Below are 22,574 nucleotides of genomic sequence, written 5' to 3' on the forward strand. Positions count from 1 at the left end.
AGGGAGGGAGAAGAATTTTAGTAAAAATTATTCTGATATTTCTGAGAGCAAGCCAAGCCAGGTACATGCTGGGTTTTTTTTCCTATCCTAAAATGTTGGGGGATGAATTGGGTAGCACTTAGAGCAGGGCTGGCCCATGTGCAGTAGCAGGTGGGTACCCAGGGCCACCAACAACCTGGCTGGCAGAAGGGCTATAGTCCCACCACCTCTGGTGACAAAGCAGCATCCCAGAGCAGTGATGCTGCTGCAGGAGGACCAGAGTGTGGGGCTGGAAAAGGGCAGTGGGTGCTGGTCCTGGTCTGCCTCTCCTGGGAAACAGAGGAGCTGCAAACCTGCCTTCTTAGGGTTTAATTCTCAGCTTTCCAGCTCTCTTCCTCTCCTCTTCTGTGGAAAAAATGTTTAAATCTCAGAGCAGCCAGATTCAATTTTCCCTTTGCTTCTGAGATGCCTTGAGCCAACTCTTTTGGGGCAGGGAATTGAGACTTAGCAGGAAAGCTCTCATCCCACCAGGGACAGCTCTTTCCCTGCCTGCAGGAGAAATTGCCCAGAGTTGGACACTCAGTTAACCTGAAATGCTGCACTTCACAGAGCCTGACTCCAGTGGGAAATACCACCCTTCCATCCTTATACCATGGCTGGGCAGAAGAACAGCTCTGGCTTTGAAAGCAGAGGGGCAATTATGGATCAGACTGGGGGAAAGAGTTAATTGAGGAAGGAGAGGCAGGAGCTGTCTGGAAAGTCTGTAAATCCCAGTGTCACTCAAAGCCAAAGAAAAGGTGACTGTGTCACCAGGGGTGCCAACAGTCCCACTTTCCTTCCTGAAGAAAGAGCATTTAAAAAAGGACAGATCTTGGTCAGTAAAGCTGGTTGCAGCTGTGCAGCCCTCACTTCCTCCCCAGTTTATGTGACTCCTGGCTCCAGACCATGGGTCACATCCTCTCTAGGGCTAATCCAGAAGGGAGATGACAACCTCCTGCTGCTGTGTCTTACTTCATTAACTGAAGTGGCAGGAAATGAAAGGATTCAGTCCTTCTTGGGACATATGTGGATGTTAACACATTGCCACATGATGGAATTTCTATTTTTTTAACTTTGCTCTTTTTATAGGAAATACATGCTGTGGAAAGGACTTTGAGGCTGTAAAGTCAGACATGCAGGACTGCATAAAAACCAGAATTAAGGTTTCTCCATGTGAGGGTTCATCAGGAGGCAAGGTCCAAGAGTTGCTTCCACCTGAACACCCCTACAGAGCACACCAGAGATGCCATTTACACATAGAGCTGACCTTTCTCATTCCCTTCATGCAAGAAGGGGACAGGCTGGGACTGTGGTAGTGGGGACCAGCTGAGGTGGTCATAGCACATGACCAGGGCAGGTTGAGCCAGACTGGGGTGAGGTGATTGTCTAAAGCAAAGCCTGGGACTGAGCAGTCAAAGACCATCTTGGACTATCAGTTTCTTGACTGCTCTGTATTTAGACCTGCTCACAACACAGAATCAGTTGTTTTTATGACCATTGTTAAGCACACCATACAGGATGAACAGTCACACCTCCCCTCCAAGAAGTCAAAGGTTTCCCCACCTGAGGGGTGCCCAGTCAAAATGTGATTTTCTAGGATACTTAGAAGCACTGGGGCCAGACACTGCATGCCTGGAGCACAGCTCCTATTGATTTCAGCCACAGCTGTGAGCACTCAGCCCCAGTGCCCCAAGAGAGAGACACACAGAGTTCACAGGAATCTGTGAGGTTTAGGTGACTTGCGTAGGAGGGAGCACGGAGGAACCCCCATACACATCCAGTCCTGGAGAACAGAGCTCAGCCATATGAACACCTTTCCTTTCCTGGAGGCTTCCCCCTCACTCACTGCATGGCTCTCAGGGACCCCACTGTCAGTGCTGCCCTCCTGCATCATCCTCAGAGCACATCCCTCCTCTGTCAAACAACGAAAAGGAATGAACAAAGATATTGTATATTGTGTTGTTAAGAACTGGCTCTGTAACATCCATTCAGCAGTGGGCATCCTTCCACCTAACTTTCATCCATTTTGTTTTCTCATGAATTCTCCTTGAGTGCAATAATATTTTAGAATATTAGACCAGCCCCTTCCTCCACTGTGACAGAGCTTGTGAATCTATTGCTGTTTGTTGAACATATTTGTGCATTCATGTGTGGCCCCACTTATTATCCTCCTTCAGAGACACGAATCTCTGGCACAGAGCAGTGGAGGGAATTTTGGGTGGTGTTTTGAAGACAGCAATGGAGATGACTTCCCCTGAGTCTCAGCCCAGAGTCAAACTGGTCTTGGGTTTCTGAGCAATCCATGTGTCTCCCCAAGAGCTGTGCCTGGCAGCACCAAGCATTGTTTTAGGGATTTGGTATCCAGTGAGAATATGAAGTTTTGCTGTCATCCATTACACAGTACACTTTCACTGGAACTAGAGGAGATGTTGATTCTCATGCCTGTGCCAAAGCCTGTGTTGAATAATTGCTTCTGGTTGCCCTTCTTCCTTTTCACCCTTGGCTGGTGCAGTCTCTCCCTGCAGCTCTGCTCAGGCCCTGACACAGCTGCTTTCCAGCACTGCTGGAGCTGGTCCTTGTCAGTACACTGTGGCTAGCAAAGGGCTCTCAGATATCTCTCTTAAAAGAAGGATGTCATCATCATTTTAACAAAGCATTTATTCCATTAATTTTGCCTCTACTCTTAGTCATACATTTTTTACAACAAAATGCAATGCATTCAAGTTACTGATTAGTAGAATAACTCCAATACCTCTCAATTAATTAACTGACTAAAAGCAGATGGTTGTTTATAGCAAGTCTGGAGGATGTTTGCCACCTCACCTGGACTCATGTTCCTCCTTGACTAATATCTACATAACACTCACCACTTCTGAGATTATTCCTGCTGGTAAAGTTGCCTTTGAGGGACGGTCACTGAAAGGAAAATATAAAAGCAGTGTAAAATCCATTAGTAGAAGTCCTTTTGATTACTCAAAATATATTCCCACAGCCCTAGAGCTGTTCATCAGAGCAGCTTTACACACCTGCATTGTTCATTTGCTAAGACTCCCAGTACCTCAGTTGGGAAAAAAAATATTTTTAACCCATGTAACACAAAATATAAAAGCCAAGGAATATGCTATAGTTTTACTGTGATGTGAAAGAGACTCTATGTGTGCATGTCACTTTTCCTACCTAAATCTGGTCCAAAGAGAAAACTTTGGAGGCTACTACTGTGTCAATCTGAAGGGATGTAAGATGATTCTTTGGTGGTAGAAACAGCAGAAAGCCCTGGGTGGAGGGTTTTAAGTATCTCTTTCTATCTTGATATTTAGTGTGAAATATCACGCACTTGGTAAAGCATTACTAGAAACACAGACAAGACAAATGATGTTCTTAATGATGGCATGAGGTTTGTTAAAGGAATTGACATCACATATGTGAGAAAAAGAAATGTTGGACCGTGGAGTTCTATAGCATGAACAGATTTGTCAGATAAACAGGTATTCTGGAGATCCAATGATGGATGATGTTCCCATTAATGGAAGGAAGCAGAGCTCTTCCCAGCCAGCCCTTCCTCCCAGGATGTGGGAGCGCTGCTGTTTGCTTTGAGCAGAGTATGAATTTCAGGCTGGTTTGGGAAACACTGATCACGCAGTTCCTATAGGCTGTTTTTCTGGGTTTGGCATTTATCCTTGGTTCTGTGTCAGAGCTAAAAACTCTTTTTCTTCTATCATATTCCCCCCTCCCCTTCCTGTTCTTTGCAGTCCTGCAGGAATTGTGCTGTTAAGTAATTGTGCACTTATAGATGTCCCTGCATGTGACAGGGTCAAGCCTCAGCCAAACCTACTGTGTCCAGAATTTCCCTCCCCAGACCTCAGGACCTCTTAGTTCAAGTCTAGGATGGCTGTGAGTATAGTTATAGTTGGAAAAGAGTCTCTGTAAAATTACATCTTGTTGTTCCATATTTATTCTCCCTCAGTGGTTTCCATGTCAAACTTGCTCAGTTTACCAGTCAAAACAAGATATTTCTACCTGCCAGCTCTGCCAGCTCAGCCTGGGCTCTGGAAATCAAGCTGTGCTCTCTCTGCTCTGGACATCATCACTAGCCTAAAAGGATTCTCAAATCAGGGCTGAACTGGATGTGATGTTGATTATGCACAAATACAATTTGTTCTTGAGTGGTATTATGGGCTCTGTGTGACAGATAGTAGCAAGGCTTCTGTGCTCTACAAATATTGACTAACAAATCCTCCCCACCACTTTGGAGATGATGGGCCACCACTGGATCCATTTTACATCTCAGGGACACCAAAAGGGGGCAGCTTGTTGGAAATGACAGCAAAAACCCATGTCAGCACAAGGAATGGCATGGGAAGTTCTTCCTGTTATTCTCCTTATTTGTGAGAACACAGTAAGCACCTTCAATGTCCTGGTTCACTGCTTAGTCAGAAAACCATGACCTTTTCTCTGACTGTGGTGCCCTGTGAAATCCTGACAGAGAAAAGGCATTTCTGTTCTTGCTGAAGAGAAATGTAGGGGTATAGCCATAGGAAAGGCTCTTAATTAATGGGCATTAATTTTCTTCACAAATAGCTCCCCTTCTGGTGGATGGAGCAGGGGGACATTCCTTCATGTCTTTTCCAGAAAATCTCAAAGTTTGGAAATTTGATCATTGGCTGAATATTTTAAAAAAATTATATGTGGCAGATCACTGCGTATGAACATGTCAGAGAGTACAAGAAATGGGAAGGTGTCCTGGTTATCTGAACTAGTTTCAGCTTTTATTCTCATGCTTCTGTAGTGAATCCCACCAGGATCTGTCAGCACAAAGGGACACCCAGAGCCTTCCCTGTCCACATGTAAGACTTAGCTCTCTGAGCCTACACAGTCATTTCAGCCACTAAAAGCCATGGCTTTATCACCCCGTGCTTGCATTTGGGACCAAGGCTCAGCAGTCAGCTGAGATAGGACATCAAAATGCCCCTTCCTCTCCCCCATGTCTGTGCCACAGAGTCAGGAAGAGCTTTCTGACCAGGAGATCTTTCCAAAACACATCTCCTCAGCCTCTAGTCCTGGTGTACTCCTTGATCTTCTCTCACACACTCGCCACGGTGAGACAATCTACCCACAGGCTCCTCTCTTTAGGGAGCTTGGCATTGGTGAGACCACAGCAGGTGACCCCTCCAGGTTGGTGGAAACTTGTCCTATGGGAAAAGCCAGGCCTGGGGACTGCACTGGGCAGTTCAACAGATGATGCATGAAGAAGAGGGCTGCCCATTGCAGGTGGCAAAGCCCTGGGTGTAACATCAGAGGGTGTCACACTAGGAGAGGAGGCTGCCCAGGTTACGGATGGGACAGTGTCGCCTGGAAAAGGAACCCTGCTCCAGGTGGGAAGAAGGTATGCAGGAAGACCTGATCTCCTTCCCTCTGGAGAAGGGTGTCATCTTGGTAGGAAATTTTTGGAAGTGAGGGAGAGGGTAGGCTATGAGCTGAATTCTTCTTATCCTCCTTTCACAGCAAAAATAGGACAATCATGACAAGTTCCCCTACATGTTTTTCTTCCCTTTTCCACACTAGCTCCTTGCTAGTATTTGAAGCTACAGGAAAAAAAATAAAATTGGTGAGTACTTAAGTTAATAATGAGTAATTATTTTGTTGATGAACTGCTGGAGACGAATATATATATATGTGAAAGCCCTTCAAGATTCACTCATCCATGCATCCTGAGTGAAATCAATTATTTTGGTGAACAAATGGCAGTTAGTTTTACATCTTAATAAAGAGGTTCTCAGGTAAAATGCAACCCCAACTTTTGTCTTGCTGAATTTCCAGGACAGTTTCTGCAAATCAGTCCTTACCAAAATAATGGAAGCATCAGCACAGTTGTTCAAAAGCGAACAACTTTGAAACTTGAATTCTTTTTTTCTAGTAAATTCTTGCAATTCTCAGTCATCATTGAATTTTATAAGCCCTTCCTTGTCTTCAGACTGTGGAGAATGGGCAGAACAACCTGAACAAAGCACACCAAGAGCCTCAGAAACTAAGGGATGAAAACTTACACACCCATGTATAACACTTAGAAAAGAAGAGGTTTGTTTGCGTGTGTGCTTTGCTTCTCAGGATTCCTAGTGCAGACTCATGATTTTAATGTGAATGTCATGATATTTTCAGGCCTGACTCACTCCATTTTTTCATTACTTGCACTGTAAATTGTCCTGACTGCCGCTGAGCATAAGCCTTGGGCACTGTGCAGCCCCAAAACTCTGCTTCTGAGCTGAGCCAAAGAGGCACGTGCCCTTTATAGGGTAAGGGAAGGACTGAGCATGTGGTGTGGGGAGGTGATGATGGGAGGCATTACCAAAAGTCCTAATACGAGTGTTTATTGGGAAGGATAAGGTGGACATGGGAACAAAAATACGTATCTCCAGAAAGGACTTGATAGAAGCAGCAAGAACGGAGTGACCTTCTCTCCCTTGGAGACCCAGCCACTGACTTTGCACTGTGCTGGCGATGAAGCACCATGTCCAGCACACTCAAACAATCCTCTCATGGAGGTATGGCCACTGCAGGGCTGTGTCCTGCTCCTGGATCTCCCAGCCCTGATTTCAGTATTTGTGCAAGTTTAGCATGTCCCAACCTGGCCATCTTGTTTCTTTTGTTTTTTCCCCACATGCTGGGCATGTCCAACAGGATTCAGTCCAGGAATTCCATGCTGTGGTATCCTTTAAAGACAAGAGTCTGAAAGCAGTGATGAGGAGGTGTGACTAACTCACCAAAAATTGAAAACGGGGGGAAAGAGGGAAAACACCTTGTTGCTGTCACTTTGATAAAAATAACAAGTCCAGATAATTTTTGTTGTTACAAATACTTCCAAGACAGAGTAATGGATTTGATATGAACAGAGAAGCTTGTGTGAACCCATTTAAATTAATTTGGTTCAGCTCATTTTCAGCTAAGGGGATTAGATGGCTCAGGATTTGGTAATGTGTGGGAATGTTTTTCCAGACAGGTCACATACTATAGTACAGGTCAGATCTGCAGTTGTTTGAAGGATATTTCCAGTGCACATAAAAAAGAGGCTCCTTCATGTAGCAGATCTATTGGTCACGTGCATGAAAAGCCCAGCAACAAAAAGCTGAGTCAGGGCCTTTGGGCCCTGAGTGGGGAGCTGAGAAGTGAGACAGACCAAAGGGCAACAAGGGGGAAATTTCCACAGCTGCCAGCTGGTGTGAAGGAAAAATTAGTAAATTACCACACCTGTGGGCCACTTTGGCAGCCCCACCTGAGGTGGGCGGAGGGTCCTGTTGAGGGAGGGAGTCAGGTGACTGGATGCTGTGGGATGAGGTGGGATGGATGTCCCATGTATAGTAGCCCCACCCTTCCCTTTGGGAGTTGCTTGACTGTGAGGAGGAGGATAGTGCTGTGGTTTTCCAGGTAGTTTGTTGCACTCCTACCTCTTGGCCTGCTGTGAGGAGTGTCATGGTGCTGGATGGGGTGAGTTCCAGCACTAGGAATTCAGCCCTAATCCTGCCTAGAAATCTGTGTGCATTTGTGGGTATTGCACCAGAAATCCCTCTACAATTCCTTGTACAGAAATTGAGCATTTTGGATTGTAAAGAATGTTTTCCAGGCTCTCGTAAGTCCTGGGAACTGGTCTGCTTGGGGGGTGTCTGACTTGGGGAGCTGGAGATGCAGGAGGAGGCAGCAGCCTGTGGTGAGTGTGTTCTGGCAAAAAGCTGTAGGTGTGTGGTTAAATACCGTGTTTTCCTATTTCATGTTTACCATGTAGATTCAAAATACTTAGTATCTGTGTGCAATCATTTCTGAAGACCTACCCTCTCCAAAAACAGGGGATGGGCTGGGAAATGAGAAGCAGCAGGGTGTCAAAGCCTTCTGAGCCTGCCCCAGCTGAAGGAGTGGCAGCTCTGGGAGTGCAGGCAAGTGCCTTGGCTGGCTGTGGGAGATGGACCAAATGTGAGCTCTGAGGGCCTGGGTAAAACCAAAAGGACTGGACTACTCCTGACTCCACCATAGCTCCCCAGGCAGCAGAACTGTGCCCCACAGCTGCACTGGTAGGGCCCACGGGGAGATGCAGTTGCCTGCCAAGATCCTGGCAGAGGTAGGAGGGAAGTCTTCTCAGGTGGAGAAATGTGGGGGTGGCTGATCAGCGTGGGTCTGATGCTTCACGTTGCTGCTGGGGAGAAGATGCCTGGCTTGTGTTGGTTTATGATATGTACTTGCTCAGGAAGCCCTGTTGCTCTCCTGCTACTACTGTTAGTGGAGAGTAAGAGCTGAAGGGATCTGGGTTGCTCAGGGTCTCTGCTTTCCTGGGATTAGCTCAGTGGAAATACAGGGAAATGCAATGTTTTGTAGTGCTGGCTCCTCAGAGAGGGATGTAAAAGCAGAACACCAAATGTGTGCCCTATAGACTGCAAAGCTACAGAGCTGGTCAGTGTGGGTACCCTGGGGGACTGGGGGAGGGGTGTCTCTGTAAGGGAAAAGCAGGTCCCAATCCTGGCTTTGGCAGCACAGTGCACCAGGAGGTTGGAGCACTGCTTTATTCTCCTGAGGGTTAGGTCTGGATCTGTGTGCTGCAATCTCCTTTTCCAGTAGAGAACCCAACGGTCATGGCAGCCCTGCAAAGCAGGCTGGCTGTGGTCTGAGCTGGTTGTTGCCTGCATTGGGGGATGGATAGTAGTTGAGACTTGATACTCTTGGTAAAGTTTCTCTTAAAGTCTTTATTGCTTGACATCTGCTGGTGGTGCTAGGTTGATAATGATATCAGTTCTGGTTAAGATGTTGCAGTTATGTGTGTAAACAAGAGCAAATATGTATCTTGACAGCCCTGGGGGAACTTATTTTCCCCCTCACTTTGCAGCAACCTTACCAAATGTGCATCACCAAGGCAAGAGATACACTAGGCTTTGGAAGACTACCATCATCCCTTCAGGATGAAACAGCTTTAAAAATCCATCTCCTGAATATTGACCAAAGCTTCATCCAAGAAAAGATGATGTTCTGAGTAGTCAGTAATTTTTCTTAATGCTGAAAGTCCTGTGTGTGCATACAGGTGCTTTGCTGTCCAGGATCCACTGGCAGTACAGATGCTGTAAGGGTTGGTGTCTACTCTCTCGTTCCATTTTTAAACCTGTACATTTGAGACCTTGTTTTAATTCAGCTTGGGTAGCTGTCTACCAACATCTTTTAAAATCAACCTTGTTTTAGCTTCCTCTGTAATCCTTCAATGCCTCTGGGACAACCTTTACACTGTTTTTGCAGCCAGTTGATTGTTCTCTCTTGCTTTCAAATTTCCATGGGATATTTGCAATATCCCACTCTAATACCTACTAATCCATTAAAAATACCCATGAGATAGATTAGGTAATCCACTGTGCCTCACAGATTGTGCTCCTTACCTCTCTGCTTTCCCTGGTATAGTCACTGAATGGGTGCTACATCTGCCCTGGGAAAGCATTGTTCCTCCAGAAGGACCTGAGCAGGCACAGCTTGCTTGAGCAAATGTTCTGTGACTGTTCAGATCTACAGACAGCTTCATATGACAACAGGCTGGAATTGTGGCTGCTGTAATACAGGTTAACCTGAGGGTTTGCAAAGAGCATCACAGGATAGCAGTGCTGTCAGGAACAGTGGTCAGTTTTGCCTGCTCTGCAAGTGCTGTGTCTCTTGGCTCCTCGCTGAAGAATTGGTTTCATTGCTTGCTTGTAGGAAAGCCTCTTACTGAATCCCTTGATTTGTTCAGTGTTTGGGTATTCTGAAAGTCCACAGAAGAGCTGTGCTCTGGTTGTACCCCCTGGAGTTGCTCCATTCAGCATATGCTGTCCTTGATATTAACATCTTGTTGAGAGCTTGTTCTGACTTTACATTTTTTCTTAGGAAGACCTCAGTATTCCCGTTTCTTAAATGAATATTGCATGTCATCTGACTGGATGAGGTGACATGCCAAGTCTGCTAGAGCAGAATGGTTGGAAATTTGCTTTAGCCTCCTTGCACAGGGGGACACTGTGCCTGGTCTAGTGTGCATGGGCTGAAAGCATACCAGGGACAGGCACAATCTTCTTCTATGCATAGGCTCAGTGACATAAAAAGCACCAAACAATCCCTAAAGAAGTATGGCAAAATGTAGGAAACCTGTCATGCTAAAAAAACTGCTTTTTGCCAGACTTCCTTGGAGACTTGCTCACGATCTCCATGAGAACTAGTGGTTGTAGATACCCTCTCCTGCCCCTGTAGGACAATGGAGCCATGGGGAAGGAGCAGGCATTGACAGATACAGATATTCCCACCACAGATGGGAAGGCAATGTCATATTTGCTGACTTGCTATGACACTCCTTCTCTTTCTTGTAGTGTAGAACAGTGCCCAAAATTGTAATGCCATGGTGTGCTTTGCTCTTTTAAATCCAAGGGATGCCATGGGGTCACTTGCTGAGAGTAGGGGCAGAGCTTCAACAGCAGCCTCGAAATGTGTTTGATATTTCTGGCTGTTGTGCTGAGCCTTGCAAGAGAAGTGCACAGCACTGGCTGTGCGTGGGGGAAAGATTACGGAAATAAGAGTGAAAAAACAAGTGGGAAAAGGATTGGAAAGTGTTAAATGGGTATTTAAACCTAGTTTTTACTGGAAGAGTTTAAGTAGGTTCTTAAGGGACCCTGCTGAACTCAGTGCTTCTAGATGTCACTGCAAATCAGAGATGCTGGATGAAAGTGGTTCCCAGAACATTTCTGCTTTCATGATACATGGTCAACTTTTCTTGCTCCTCAAGCAATGTTAACACTAAGCTGAGTTTGTGCTTGATGCTGTACATAAGCTAAAATAAAAGGAAAGGAACAGGAAAATCAGTGTTGGGAAACTTCTTTGTGTTTTGGCTTGTGTAGCCTGCTTGGATGGCATCTTTCAGACATTCTCTTACTGCTGTTAGTAGAGCCTCAGTCCTGAGATCTGTGAGCACAGCTATTATGCAGACAGCAATTTGTGAACTCCTCTTAGAACCCTCTTGTACACTGAAACTCCAGGAACACTTCCATTCTCCCTGCACTAGGATGGAGTAAATCTGAGTGTCCTGGCAGTAGACTGACCCCTGAGTTATCTGTTGCGTGGGTTTAAAAAAACTATGGCATGGGACTAATTAGTCTATCAGTTGAAAATAATTCCAGGGTATCTGTTTTGGGATGGTCAGAGGGAGATTCATGAAGGGATTGTGTATTCGCATCCAGGCAGCAGCTCCTCAGCCAGTGACAAGCCTCGTGCTGAATCTCCTGCCTTCTGCACTTCCAGTTACCTGGGAGCTCTTGCCTCCTAACTAACCATGTCTGTCAGGCCGTGTATAACCAACTCCTCACTGCACGTAGCAGTGACGTGGGTTGTGGTTTTAAGCTGTAAACATAAAAGCCAGGGTGCCCTGAGGTTCAGTGCTGTGAACAAAGCGGAGGCATCGGCATGGGCAAACCATTTTCTGCAGGGAAAGCAAGTAGACCCTGAACAATTCTCCCTTGGTCAGGAAAGTGGGGATAAGACTAAAGGGAAAAGTCTGGGACTGGAATTATAGGCTGTGTGCTGGCCATGCCTTTGGCAAGATGAAAAATGTCCTAAGTGCTGATCCTGTTTGGCGAGGGGGTGTCACTGGAAATGCAAGTAAGGCACTGCAGTCCCACAGCTCCTTATATCAGCTAACCTTGCCCTCTTCATGGCTGCCCAGATCATGCTGTGTGTGCAGAAACAGTTCTGCTAGAGTGTGCAGGGCAACCCTGTCTAGGACTTGCTGTTTTGGGGCTCTAGTGCCACCGCTGCCCATCAGCTTCTGCAGGCTTGGGATTGAGGACCAGGAGCTTGCATGGATGGAGTCGTATGCCTATGGATATTTACTGTTGCAGGGTAAAACACAGACCTGTTCTGTATGTAGGTTTAGTAACTGAAGCCTCTATTTTTCCTCTGGTTGGCTTTGTTTACTCAGCAGAAGACCTTAAAACAGCTTTCCTGCTGCTGCAGGGATCTCGGAGACTGGTGATGCCACAGGCAGGGTGCAAGCAGAGAATGCTGAGGCTCATGCACAAAGCTGCCTCGAGTAATTTTTCCTCTTGTCCCAAAGAGACAGGGCTGTACTCCCTCCTCCCTCATTGCACTCTAATGGCAAGAGCTCAGCTGCCCCTTCACCATTCTCAACTTCCTACACAAAGTAAGCAGCTCGCAGGATGGGTGCAGCAGGTTTGGAGAAGCTTCTGTGGTTTTAGGAGAATTCTGTACAGGGGAGATTGCTTCTTCTTTTATCTGTACTGGTGCCATGTGATCTTTGCTTCACTGGCTGGTTTCTGGATACCAGGCTTTAAAACAGAGATGTAGACAAATTGGCAAAAGGCCAGAGGAGAACAGCACTAATTGTCAGAGCTTTAGAAAACAGGACCTCTCAGAAGAGGTTGAAGAAATCAGGTGCATTTAATCTAGACAAGACAGTATTGGTGGGGGAGGGAGAAGGATGTCATGGTTTCTCAGTACATAAAAGCTGTTGTTAAGGAAGGATGATTGATTTATTATTTCACTGTCATGGAGGTGGGGGAAATGATGGAACTAAACGACATTTAAACTGCAGAGATTTGGTTTGGATATTTAGAAAAATACTTCAGTGCTGTTCAGGGGAGCTGTGAAATTTCTGACACCCTGTTAGTGTCTTTGTTGCTGTAGCTTAGACTGAAGGGTAGTTTTAAGGTCCCTTAGTGACTGCAAGCCTTGGCTCTGGCAGCATTACCAAGTTCATGTGGGCACCAATGCAGGAACCAGGCTCCTCCAAGCACTGACTGTAGGTCATAAAAAATGGTGTGGCTTCAGTGGATAATAAAGTAGGTTCTCTCCATCTGCCCTCTGGTTTGGAGTCTTTTTAGCTATGTCTGTATTGTAGTTGGAGACCTGATGACAGAGCTTGCTCTAATGTAAGTTTTTGGATAGGAATGAAGAAAGGGCAGCGTAGACCTTAGTTCAGTGCAGTTGCCTGAGTAACCATCCCCCTATTACACTGAATTTTGTGCTTCAATGCACTCTGCAGGTGAGATACCAGACTGAAATCTAGAAGAGATGTCCTGATCCAGGCTGCCGTCACCTCTGGATGTAGTGCAGGCAGAGAGGGGCTTGGAAACACACCTTTCTCTGCAGTTGTGCCATCAAAATTGTTTCTGTAGCAACATAACTCCAGGTTCTGGGGCTTTCATGCATTATAAAATAAAATGTGAAAGTAATAACTGGTTGCTGGGAAAATATTGCATATTAGAACAACTTGTTCTCTACCTTGACTGTTTTTGTATTTGACAAGTATCAGTTGCAGAAAAAGGACAGGTTTTATTATAACTCTTTTGTCTTCTTCCCTTCCAACTTCTTGAGTGCATTATTCAGAGGCATCAAACTACTTTCAGGACAAAGTGTTGGTGATTTCTCCAGTGGTGGTGAGAAATGGGGACGTGTGAGGGTGCTATTCACTGGTAAAAGTGACAGAGTTTCTCACATTCCTTTACTCGTGATCTTGCTTACAAATCCTGTCTAGGCATGAACTTTAAGGGGAGAAGGTCTAGTTCTTTGCACTCATTGGCAAGTCATAGATAAAAGCATAGGCCTTTATTATGAGGTTTACTTCTTTTACCTTGTCTCAGATCCACAAATACAGAGTTCTGCCTTCTTGAACAAACTCAGATGAGGTTAGCCCATATTTTAAATACCCTACATTTGTATCCCTCTTGCCTGAAGCTATTAACATTGGCAGAATTGATGTCCTTTGTTTATTTTGTGTACTGCTTAAAGCCTGAAAGTTGGACACCAGCTGGTCTGGTTTTCCAATGGGCTGCAGTAGGAGTCAGGATATGCTTTCCTGTTGACTGTGTACCTGCTCTTGAATCCCTGTCCTGAGTAGATGGAAAGCCAGTCCTCACAACAGGGGGTGGGGTAGGTGAAATGGCTTCCCTGTACTCAGGCTAAGGTCTAGTAAAGGCAGGCATTTTCCTGCTTTCATCTTTAGAGTGTTTGTATGACAATCACACTCAAGACTGTGGGTTACTGGGCACACACTCCAGAGGTTGCAGGTGGGCAGTGAAGCCGCTCACTTCTGTGATAGATGGGATGTAGAGGACTTGGCAGTGCCAAGAGGAACATTGCTGGCTCTGCACAGGAGCCCAGTCTGGAGAGGGACAGCAGGGCTGATCTCTCCACTCCAGTGTCTCTCTTGGAGCTGGGAGTTGGGAGGTGTGGAGCTTATCCATGGCTCTGCCACTGAGTCACTGGATGACCTCGGGCACTCAGATACCATGGTGATGAACACAGCACAAATGTCTAGACAGATAGAATAGATTGGATAGACTCTGGATTTGACAAATATTTGTATATTATCCCCACTGCCAGTGTTCCCCTGCTATAACCGCCCAGCCTACTGGTTTCACTGGGACTCTGTCACAGCATGGGGAAAGAACCACTTTTTGCACTAAGGAAGGAGGGAGTGCACTGCCATAGTGATACAAGCACTGGTGGGGACAGACTGGAAGACAAGCGGGCAGTAGGGCAGCTCTTGGAGGGAACAACATGACATGGCAGAAATAGTTGGGAATGTGGATCTGGTTTTTCACCTTCTCTGCTGCAGCCCTTTGCATGGCTCCGTTTCTGCTGTAACTAATTAGTCTGCCGGATCCTCAGGGCAGCCATGACTTCTTCCTCCTGCTAGGCCTTCTATCACAAGGCCCTGATTTCAGGAAAAAAAGGCAAACTATCAAAGTGAGACTTCCTTAAAAGCTTTGCTGTGCCACTGTCAGCCTCTGGCGCAAAGGAGGATGCGGGAGAATCCTCTCTCCCTGGTGTGACTCCTGGTTATTTTCCCACCTGGCTCCCTTGTGAAAGATGAAGGTAGAAGTACAGCAAAGATGTGGCTGGGAGTGTGTGTGTGGGGGGATCTTCAGAGGCTCTGCAAGGTCTCCTGAGCACCCCTGCCTCAGGCACCCCTGCCAGCGAGAGGGAGTGCTGGGGAAGAGCTCTGCCTCTTTAAGGAGATTTGCATAGCAGGGCCTAATTACAGTGGTTGATTCTGATGTTTTCAGTGTTGTTCATATTCCATTAAAGGATAATGCTGCTTAATTTGCAGCAGAGGGTCTCGGTGAACAGCACACCCAATCACAAGGCACCCCTAATGACATTGCTTCCCTACTTCTGGTAACACGTAATTAAAAAATCACTTCATTTCCAGTTGTGTGGTTCTCCCCTCTCCCCCAATCTCCTAATGACTTTCTAAGCTATTTCATGATTATCTGTAAATATTTCAGTGCTTTGATCTAGTAATGATTCCATGGAAGAGTTAATACCTTGAGTGGCACAACTGCTTGATATTCCCTTTCTAGTAATGCATTGCATGTGTGAGGAGATGGGCTTTTCTTGTGGTGGGATTGGGTTCATGCTCTGCCTTTGAGGTTGTGGGTCTGACAGGTGAGGTATAGTACTCAGAAACTCCATCTCCAGGAGTTTTTTTGCTGCTATGGGTAGTGGATGTGCATCTCTGCAAATTGTTTTATGTGACTTAAATCCCACTTAATCTGACTTAGTGTCATCCTGTTGCTTGGCTTAGAGGGGCTCAGTTAGAACTGGGTATGGGTCTGGATCAAGCTGAGATACCCTCAGTCCTGGAGGAATTGGCAGAAATGGCTTGTTTCTGCCCTGACTTCATAGGTTTGTGTGATGTGGTAATACAGCTCTTGCTGAACTTGGGAAAGAGGACAATAGGGCTGTGTGGGACTGTGCTGATGTGGTGTTTCTCCACCAGCTCACCTGACACATGGCAGTCAGGGACATTGTGTGTGGGTAGCTTGGTCACTGGGTAAGGGAATATCTGAATTTCCCAGGAAACTTGTGCAGAGATCTTTGCACAGCTCCATGGCTGCAGGCAAGAGGATATGGGGTGACATGGGCCCTGATGCCCATAGTAAAATGGGAAGTCTGTTCTCTAATCCAAGCTTTGCTCTGAAAAGCCACTATACATATGCTGCTTGTTTCACTTCATAGATCTGTTTCCTGTACTTGCTGGTATCTTGGGTGTTACAATTCTTGTGGGATTTTCAGTCTGAGTACTCAGAGCTGGCAGAGTGATGGAGCAGTGAGCTGGAGTATCTTTCCTGCCCATGGATTCCATGGACTTTGTTGCTATGTTCTTTGTATGGTCAATCAGTAACACCTTATGCAAGCCCACTAGGAGCCTACTGATGGTCTCTGAAGGCATTATTTGGAATAACCAGAGATAGTTTTATTACTAGGGGGTAATTAACTTCCAGGAATTAAAGAAGGAGGCTTAGGCTGTACTCCTAGGAATGAATCTGTAAGTCTGGGAGTTAGAGAAATCTAATCATTTGAGCACATGCAACTTGAAGTCCATGATACTCAGGGACTGTGAGGCTGCTTAAGATCATATCTATGCATTTCTAGGCAGTTCTGTTGTTGCAAATAAGAGAGGAGGGCTTGAATATGGTCCTGAACCAGTCTATTTGTTTTTCAGGTAACCCTGTCACAGTGGGAATGAGCATCCATATCTCCAGCATTGACCAGATCTCTGAAGTCAACATGGTAAGTTTGGAAAGAAAGAAGAAAAAAAAAAAGCCTGATAAACTGTTCTTGCATTTTCTGGTTGAGATTTGCTTCCAAGGCAGTAGGTCCTTGGAGTCATCTGGATCTCTACTGGCACCTCTGGAGCTAGTGGCATCTTATGCAGAGTAATTCTCTTCAGCTTCTGTGCTGGTTGCACAGCCATCTCTTCAGTAATACTTACGCCTTAAAAGAGAAGATGTGAATTGTATTTTTTGATTAACATAAAGGTGGCTTTATGGTTAGTCTGTCCTTGCCAAGTTGAAAAAGAGTGGGTTTTTTGTGTTAGTGGTGGTAATTTGGTATTTCCTTGCAGATCTGTGCTGTAAAGAGAGGCATTTAATGGAGATCTGGGTTTGGGTGGTATTGATAGACTGGATGTTTCCATATCACTGAGAGCAACAAAAAACATTATCTGCTCAGATAGAAATGGTTTGGATTGAATTTGTAGATTACTTTGGACTGGTTTGGGTACACATCCAGGATACATTATCTATGTCTCAGAGGCCCTTAGCATTCAGCAGAGGTCATGAATTGTGTTGTCATTGCTTAAACTTGCCTTTCTCCCTCCTGTCCAGAGGTTTTTCCTCCAAATGCCTCTCCTTTTCCAGAGGCTGAGTGGAATGGAAGGCTGGTGGAAACCTTCTGAAAGCAGCTGTCCTATTCCTGAGTGCCTGACCCATGCAAGAGAATCCTGAGCCAGTTTAGAACTCTTGCTGTTCAAGTCAATTAAAACCTTGGTCTCCCAATGCTTCTGTCCTATTTATCTGTTTCTGGACTCTCCTGCCCTGCTTCCCTGGCCTGCCAGCTATTCTGTTGCGTGGAGGGGAGGAGGGGAGATGAGACAATCTGACTAGTTTTTGTGTCCAAGCCACTTGAAGACCCTGAATGCATGTGTTGGTGTGACCCAGGGTGAGGAGCCAACTGTGAATCTTCAGATTCCTATACAAAACAGTTTCTTTTCCCAATTCTCTATCATCCCATCATTATCCTAATTATCTGCATGACATGCTGCACCTCAGTCCGATGTTGGTGGCACTGGGCAGTGTGTATGGCCCCAGATTCACGTACTGAGCTATGTCTCCATCGCCTCGGGCAGCTGTGCTTGAGGTTAGGCTCAACTTAGAAGAGCCAGATGGCTTAACCTAGTTCCATCTATCTTGCCTGTCAGGCCAGAACTCAACTTTGAGTCATCTCCTCCCCCTGCCTCAGCTTAGACCTGAATGTTATGTGGTGGACCAGCTGTCATGCTCCTTGCTAGAGCCAGCATGAACATTTTGGGGTCTGGACTTGTAGCTTAAGACCCCACCTTGCACAAACATAACTGGGAGGGGAGCAAGGGATTTGGTTCTCATCTTAACTGTAACAGCTGCACCTGTAGACCTGAGAAGGTCCATCCCCAGCACAGGAAGCATATCAACTTGTTGGAACAAGTCCAGTGGAGGTCACCAAGATGATTAAGGTATGGAGCACCTCTGCTATGAGGAAAGGCTGAGAGAATTGGGTTTGTTCAGCCTGGAAAAAAGACCCCTTAGGGGTGACCTTCCAGTACCTGTAGGGAACCCTCAAGAAAGATGGAGAGAAACTCTTTACAGGAGCATGCAGTGACAGGATAAGGGGGAGTGGATTCAAACTAAAACATAGTATGTTTGAATTAGATATTAGGGGAAGATTCTTTACTGTGAGGGTGGTGAGGCCGTGGCACAGTTTGCCCAGAGAAACTGGCAGCCCCATCCCTGGGAGTGCTCTGAGCAACCTGGTCTGGTAAAAGTTATCCCTGTCCATGGCAGGGGGTTGAAATGAGATGATCCCTAAGGTCCCTTCCAACCCAAACCGTTCTGTGAAGGTACCTGGGCAGTGCAAAGGTTGGTGCAGGGTGAACCTTCTGCTAGAAATTCGGCCACGGACTATAAGGGCTGATGAAGTCCTTTGTCCAACAGGTGTTGTGAGCAGTTGTGGCCAGGTATGTTGTGTCCTAGCCCAGTAGCCATTCTCCCAGCAGCACTTTTCAACCCTTGCCATGTGAGTGTGATGGTCTCCCCTTTCCACTGACCACCTGCTTCCCTCTGCCACAGAACAGCTGGGGCGAAGGTTTGTGCTTGTGTCTGGGGAGAAACAGCAGCAATAACACCTCTGTGTGATGCACAGAGAGACTTTCTGGCACAGACCTTTATCCACATGCTGCTCTGCATCTTGCAGAAATTAAACAACACAGTGATGGACATTAAGTGTTTTCATGGTGGTGGCATGGCTATAGCCAGGCACCGTCTATGCCATGCTCCTATGGATGCTGTGAAGAAATGTCACCTCTGGGCTCTTGGTTACCCTTCCTGGCTCTCTGACTTCACAAGAATATTCTCCTGCCCATCCTTCCTACACATATATTGGGGCAGAGGGGAGGGTGTGGAAGGGGATGGGGGTGAGAGACAAGATGGCTTTATGTGAGATACTACTCAGGATCAAGGTCTGAAAGCACTATGGTGAGGCAGCTTCAAAAAGGGGGTTAAAAATCAAAACCATCTTAAAGAACAAACATTCAAGAATCAGAAGAGTTCTCATATGATATGAGTTTCCAGGCTGAAGGGATTTTATGTGCATCAATCTTTTGTGTGACAGATGCCCCGGGGAAAGGGTTGTGTTTTACCCCGGCTCTGGACATGGATACTGGCAAGAAAAACAAGGCAATTTTTTGGCATCATGTGTGCTTGAGAAAAGGACTGTGCAATGAATAAATTAAAGGCACACAAGTGAAGCTGGGTTGTCATGGCAACCAAATAGCTTCTATTGTTCCACAAGGAGTGTTACTACTTACTGCCCCTTGTAGGATAATTAATTAATCCTCAGACATCCTTTTGGAAACAATGGTGCTGGGACTGGGCAGGCTGAGGAGAGCCCCCAGCTCTCCCAGGCCTTTCTCTGGGACTCTTGGCGCCTGTTGGCTGCCTGATGGTGGGGAACAAGTGCTGCCAGTGACCAGCCATTGCATGTTTTCAGAAGTTGTTTTCCATGGGAGTCCAGCTGGATGTGGTGCTGTGGAGGGATACAGCTCCATTGAAGGAATGCTTCTTGCCTTCCCTCCCATGGGAACTTTGTTCCCAAAATGATGTGGTGACATTTCAGTCCTGGAGGTTACAGGGCTCTCTGAAAAGGCAACACAGCTATGTCTTCATGCTTGATGTCCCCAGACACTCTGAAACACAAAATACTTTGCAGCTGCCAGTAAATGCCATGTGTTTTCTGACACCTAGAGCTGATGCACCTCTACCTCTTTGAGGGCCATGCCCAGATACTGTGCCATGGTACATCTCATAAGATGGAGTCATGCAAGGATGCAGGAAGATCATAGGGACCATGTTGGATTTGTAACCATCTCCCAGTGATGAGGAACCAGAACTCCAGTCCTTAATTTAAGAAATGTCACCACCTTGCCCATTGCAGCTGCTGCCTGTGTGTGGTCAGCTGTATTTTCAAGCTTACATTTTAGAGTAAATGCTTTATTACTGTGTACTCCTCTTAGCCCGGCTAAGCAACATTGAGCTGCAGCCTCTGTTCTTGTCAGTGATTAGAAGGATTATTTGCTGAGCCAAGATCAGTGACATCAATTGAAATGTCTGGGAAAGGATGCCAGGGGCCAGGCCAAATAGGTGTTGGGGAGGGCACATTTGACTGGCAGACCCTCTGGGAAGTGCTGATCCATGAAGATGAAATGCCTAGCTGGAGTCTTTTCATATCCTGTATGAATTTGCAAGTTGGAGATTCAAAGGCAGTCTGAAAGGAGGAAGGTCTTCATACTGCTGTTCAGTAGCTCTGATGACCTGTAAAGAACAGGAGGATACATCTCCTGGTTAATTACCCAGCCCATCTCCTTTCAGGTGATCTGGTAGATGTTATTTTGCTACAGGTGGCTGATTTGCAGTGAGTAAGGAACAGTATGAAGGTATTTATAGATGCTCGTTGGTGTGTAGTGGTACTTGGGCAGGGATACATTCAAACCTTGCAATATGGTACCCAAGTTACTGAGGAGTCTGGCAGTGGTTCTGACCCAGGAGAATGAGGAGCACTGACATCTGGGGCAGCGTGGAGGTGTCTGTCCTTGTGATACATGGCCTGAATGCTGCCTAAAGTCACTATCACATTAATGGTCTGGTTCAATGAACTTGCTCTGTTGGTCCAGTTATGGTGTTATCCAGTGCCAATGGCTTCAGAGAAATCTTCCCTCACTCCTGCACATCCTTTCAGCTGAGGATTGGCCTTTTCCAGGTATGCTGTATATTTCTGCATGGTGGGACTAGAGGGTACTTCCAGCTGTAGCCTTTTCTCTCTCTAGGCAATCTTTGAGGATGTATTTTTTTCTAGTACCAGACAGTTCAGACTCCCTTGAAGCATTAATGAACTATTTCAGTAAGGAAAACTACCAGAAGTTTTGTATGCATTTGAAATAAGATATGGTTACCCTTCATAACGCTTCAATTTTCCTGCCCTATGATCTGTGCAATCCTAAACCTGCTCCCTCCTGTGTGTCTGCACACCATAGACAGCTCAGAGCATCCAGCCATTATAGTCGTGATTTCTTTGTGGCTCCTATAATTTATTCATCCCAAGATGCTCTCCTACATCTGCAATAACATCATTTCAGTTTGTTATAGCACTGGCTTTAAAGTTTTATAAACCTGGTGACAAGTTGAAAAGTTACAAGAGGATTGTTGTAGAGGGCTAGTGTAAGAAACAAGGCTTCCAGGTAGAAATGTTTGCAGAAACATATGTGTGAAAGGAATGGTGCCTATGGCATTGCCATCCCTTTTGCTGAGGGACAGTCCATAGTGTGGATGGGTTAGAGGTTGGTGCAGGATGCTTGGCAAAGCTGACCTTGATGCTCTGCTTTATAGGATCAGAATGGTTTAGGTGGGAAAGAACTTTAATCATCATCTCATTTCAACCCCCTTGACATGGGCAAGGGCAACTTTCACTAGCCCAGGTTGCTCCAAGTTCTGTCCAACCTGGCCTTGGGCACCTCCAGCAATGGGACAGCCACAGCTTTTCAGGGCAACTCATGCCAGTGGCTCATGGCCAACCCCTGTGTGACCAGGTGCCACACTGCTATGTTAGTGGATTGCTCTCCCAGTGGCATTCTGCACTGGAGCTCTTGGAGGTTATGGCAGGAAGCATCATATCTGTTATTTCCCAACTTCTTGGAGCTTGCTTGAAAAACAAGCTGTCTGGTTTGGCAGCTTTCCCTGTTCAAGAGAGATGTAAAGCATGTCCCAAGACAGCAATGAGCTGCAAGGATTTTAAATTGACTTTTAACCCAAAAGAAAGTGAATTAGGTTTTGTGTAAGGGTGTTTATGAGCAGGACAGTTCATCCTGCAACCTGTTATGCCATCATCAATGGGGCATCACTCTCACTACATCAAATTTTCCATCTATTAGGCATGCTTGAAATAGACTTCATAGTGGAATCTGCCCTGATCAGGCTTTACAGTTCTGTTTTCACTGGAATATATGCACAGACTAGTTGAATCTCAATTTCAGCATAACCCATGCACTAGATGTGTTTGACTCTGCTGTGTGCTGGGCATAGTTGATGAAAGGAGGCAGTTAAATGGCTGGGCTCCAGAGGAGAGGAGAGGCTTTCTTTGGTACACAGCACAGCAGCCTCTGGGGCTGAACATTCTCCAGGTCAGAGCTCTTGACCTTTGTGCCCTTTCAGGAAAGGGGAAGGGAAATGCAGGAAAATATATATGCATGGGGCATCTCTGATCTGTATGTGTGATGCCCAGTCCATTCTGGAACTGTTCTGACAGTAAAATTGTGTATGTAAAACCCTGGTGTCCTTGGGGCTGATGCTGTTTTGAGAGTGGCCTTTGAGGACCCTCTGCAGATTCTCTGTATGCCTGCAATAATGGACAGAAACAATGTCCTTGAAAAGGATTCTCCATTGGTATAGATGTTTTGAGCTTTAAAAACT

At 46.0% G+C, this 22,574-nt stretch overlaps 1 protein-coding gene across 2 annotated transcripts in view; it reads left to right on the top strand.

The window, feature by feature from the left end:
• Window positions 1–22,574, top strand: part of LOC139678363 (gamma-aminobutyric acid receptor subunit beta-4) — a 72,583-nt gene that overhangs the window by 10,067 nt on the left and 39,942 nt on the right. For both annotated transcript variants that reach the window (XM_071569128.1, XM_071569129.1), the window contains exon 3: window positions 16,523–16,590. In XM_071569128.1, coding sequence (XP_071425229.1) covers window positions 16,523–16,590 — 68 coding nt within the window. The remainder of the gene's footprint in view (window positions 1–16,522; window positions 16,591–22,574) is intronic.

Source organism: Pithys albifrons, chromosome 14 (genome assembly GCF_047495875.1).
Source record: "Pithys albifrons albifrons isolate INPA30051 chromosome 14, PitAlb_v1, whole genome shotgun sequence".
In the NCBI taxonomy this organism is placed as follows: domain Eukaryota; kingdom Metazoa; phylum Chordata; class Aves; order Passeriformes; family Thamnophilidae; genus Pithys; species Pithys albifrons.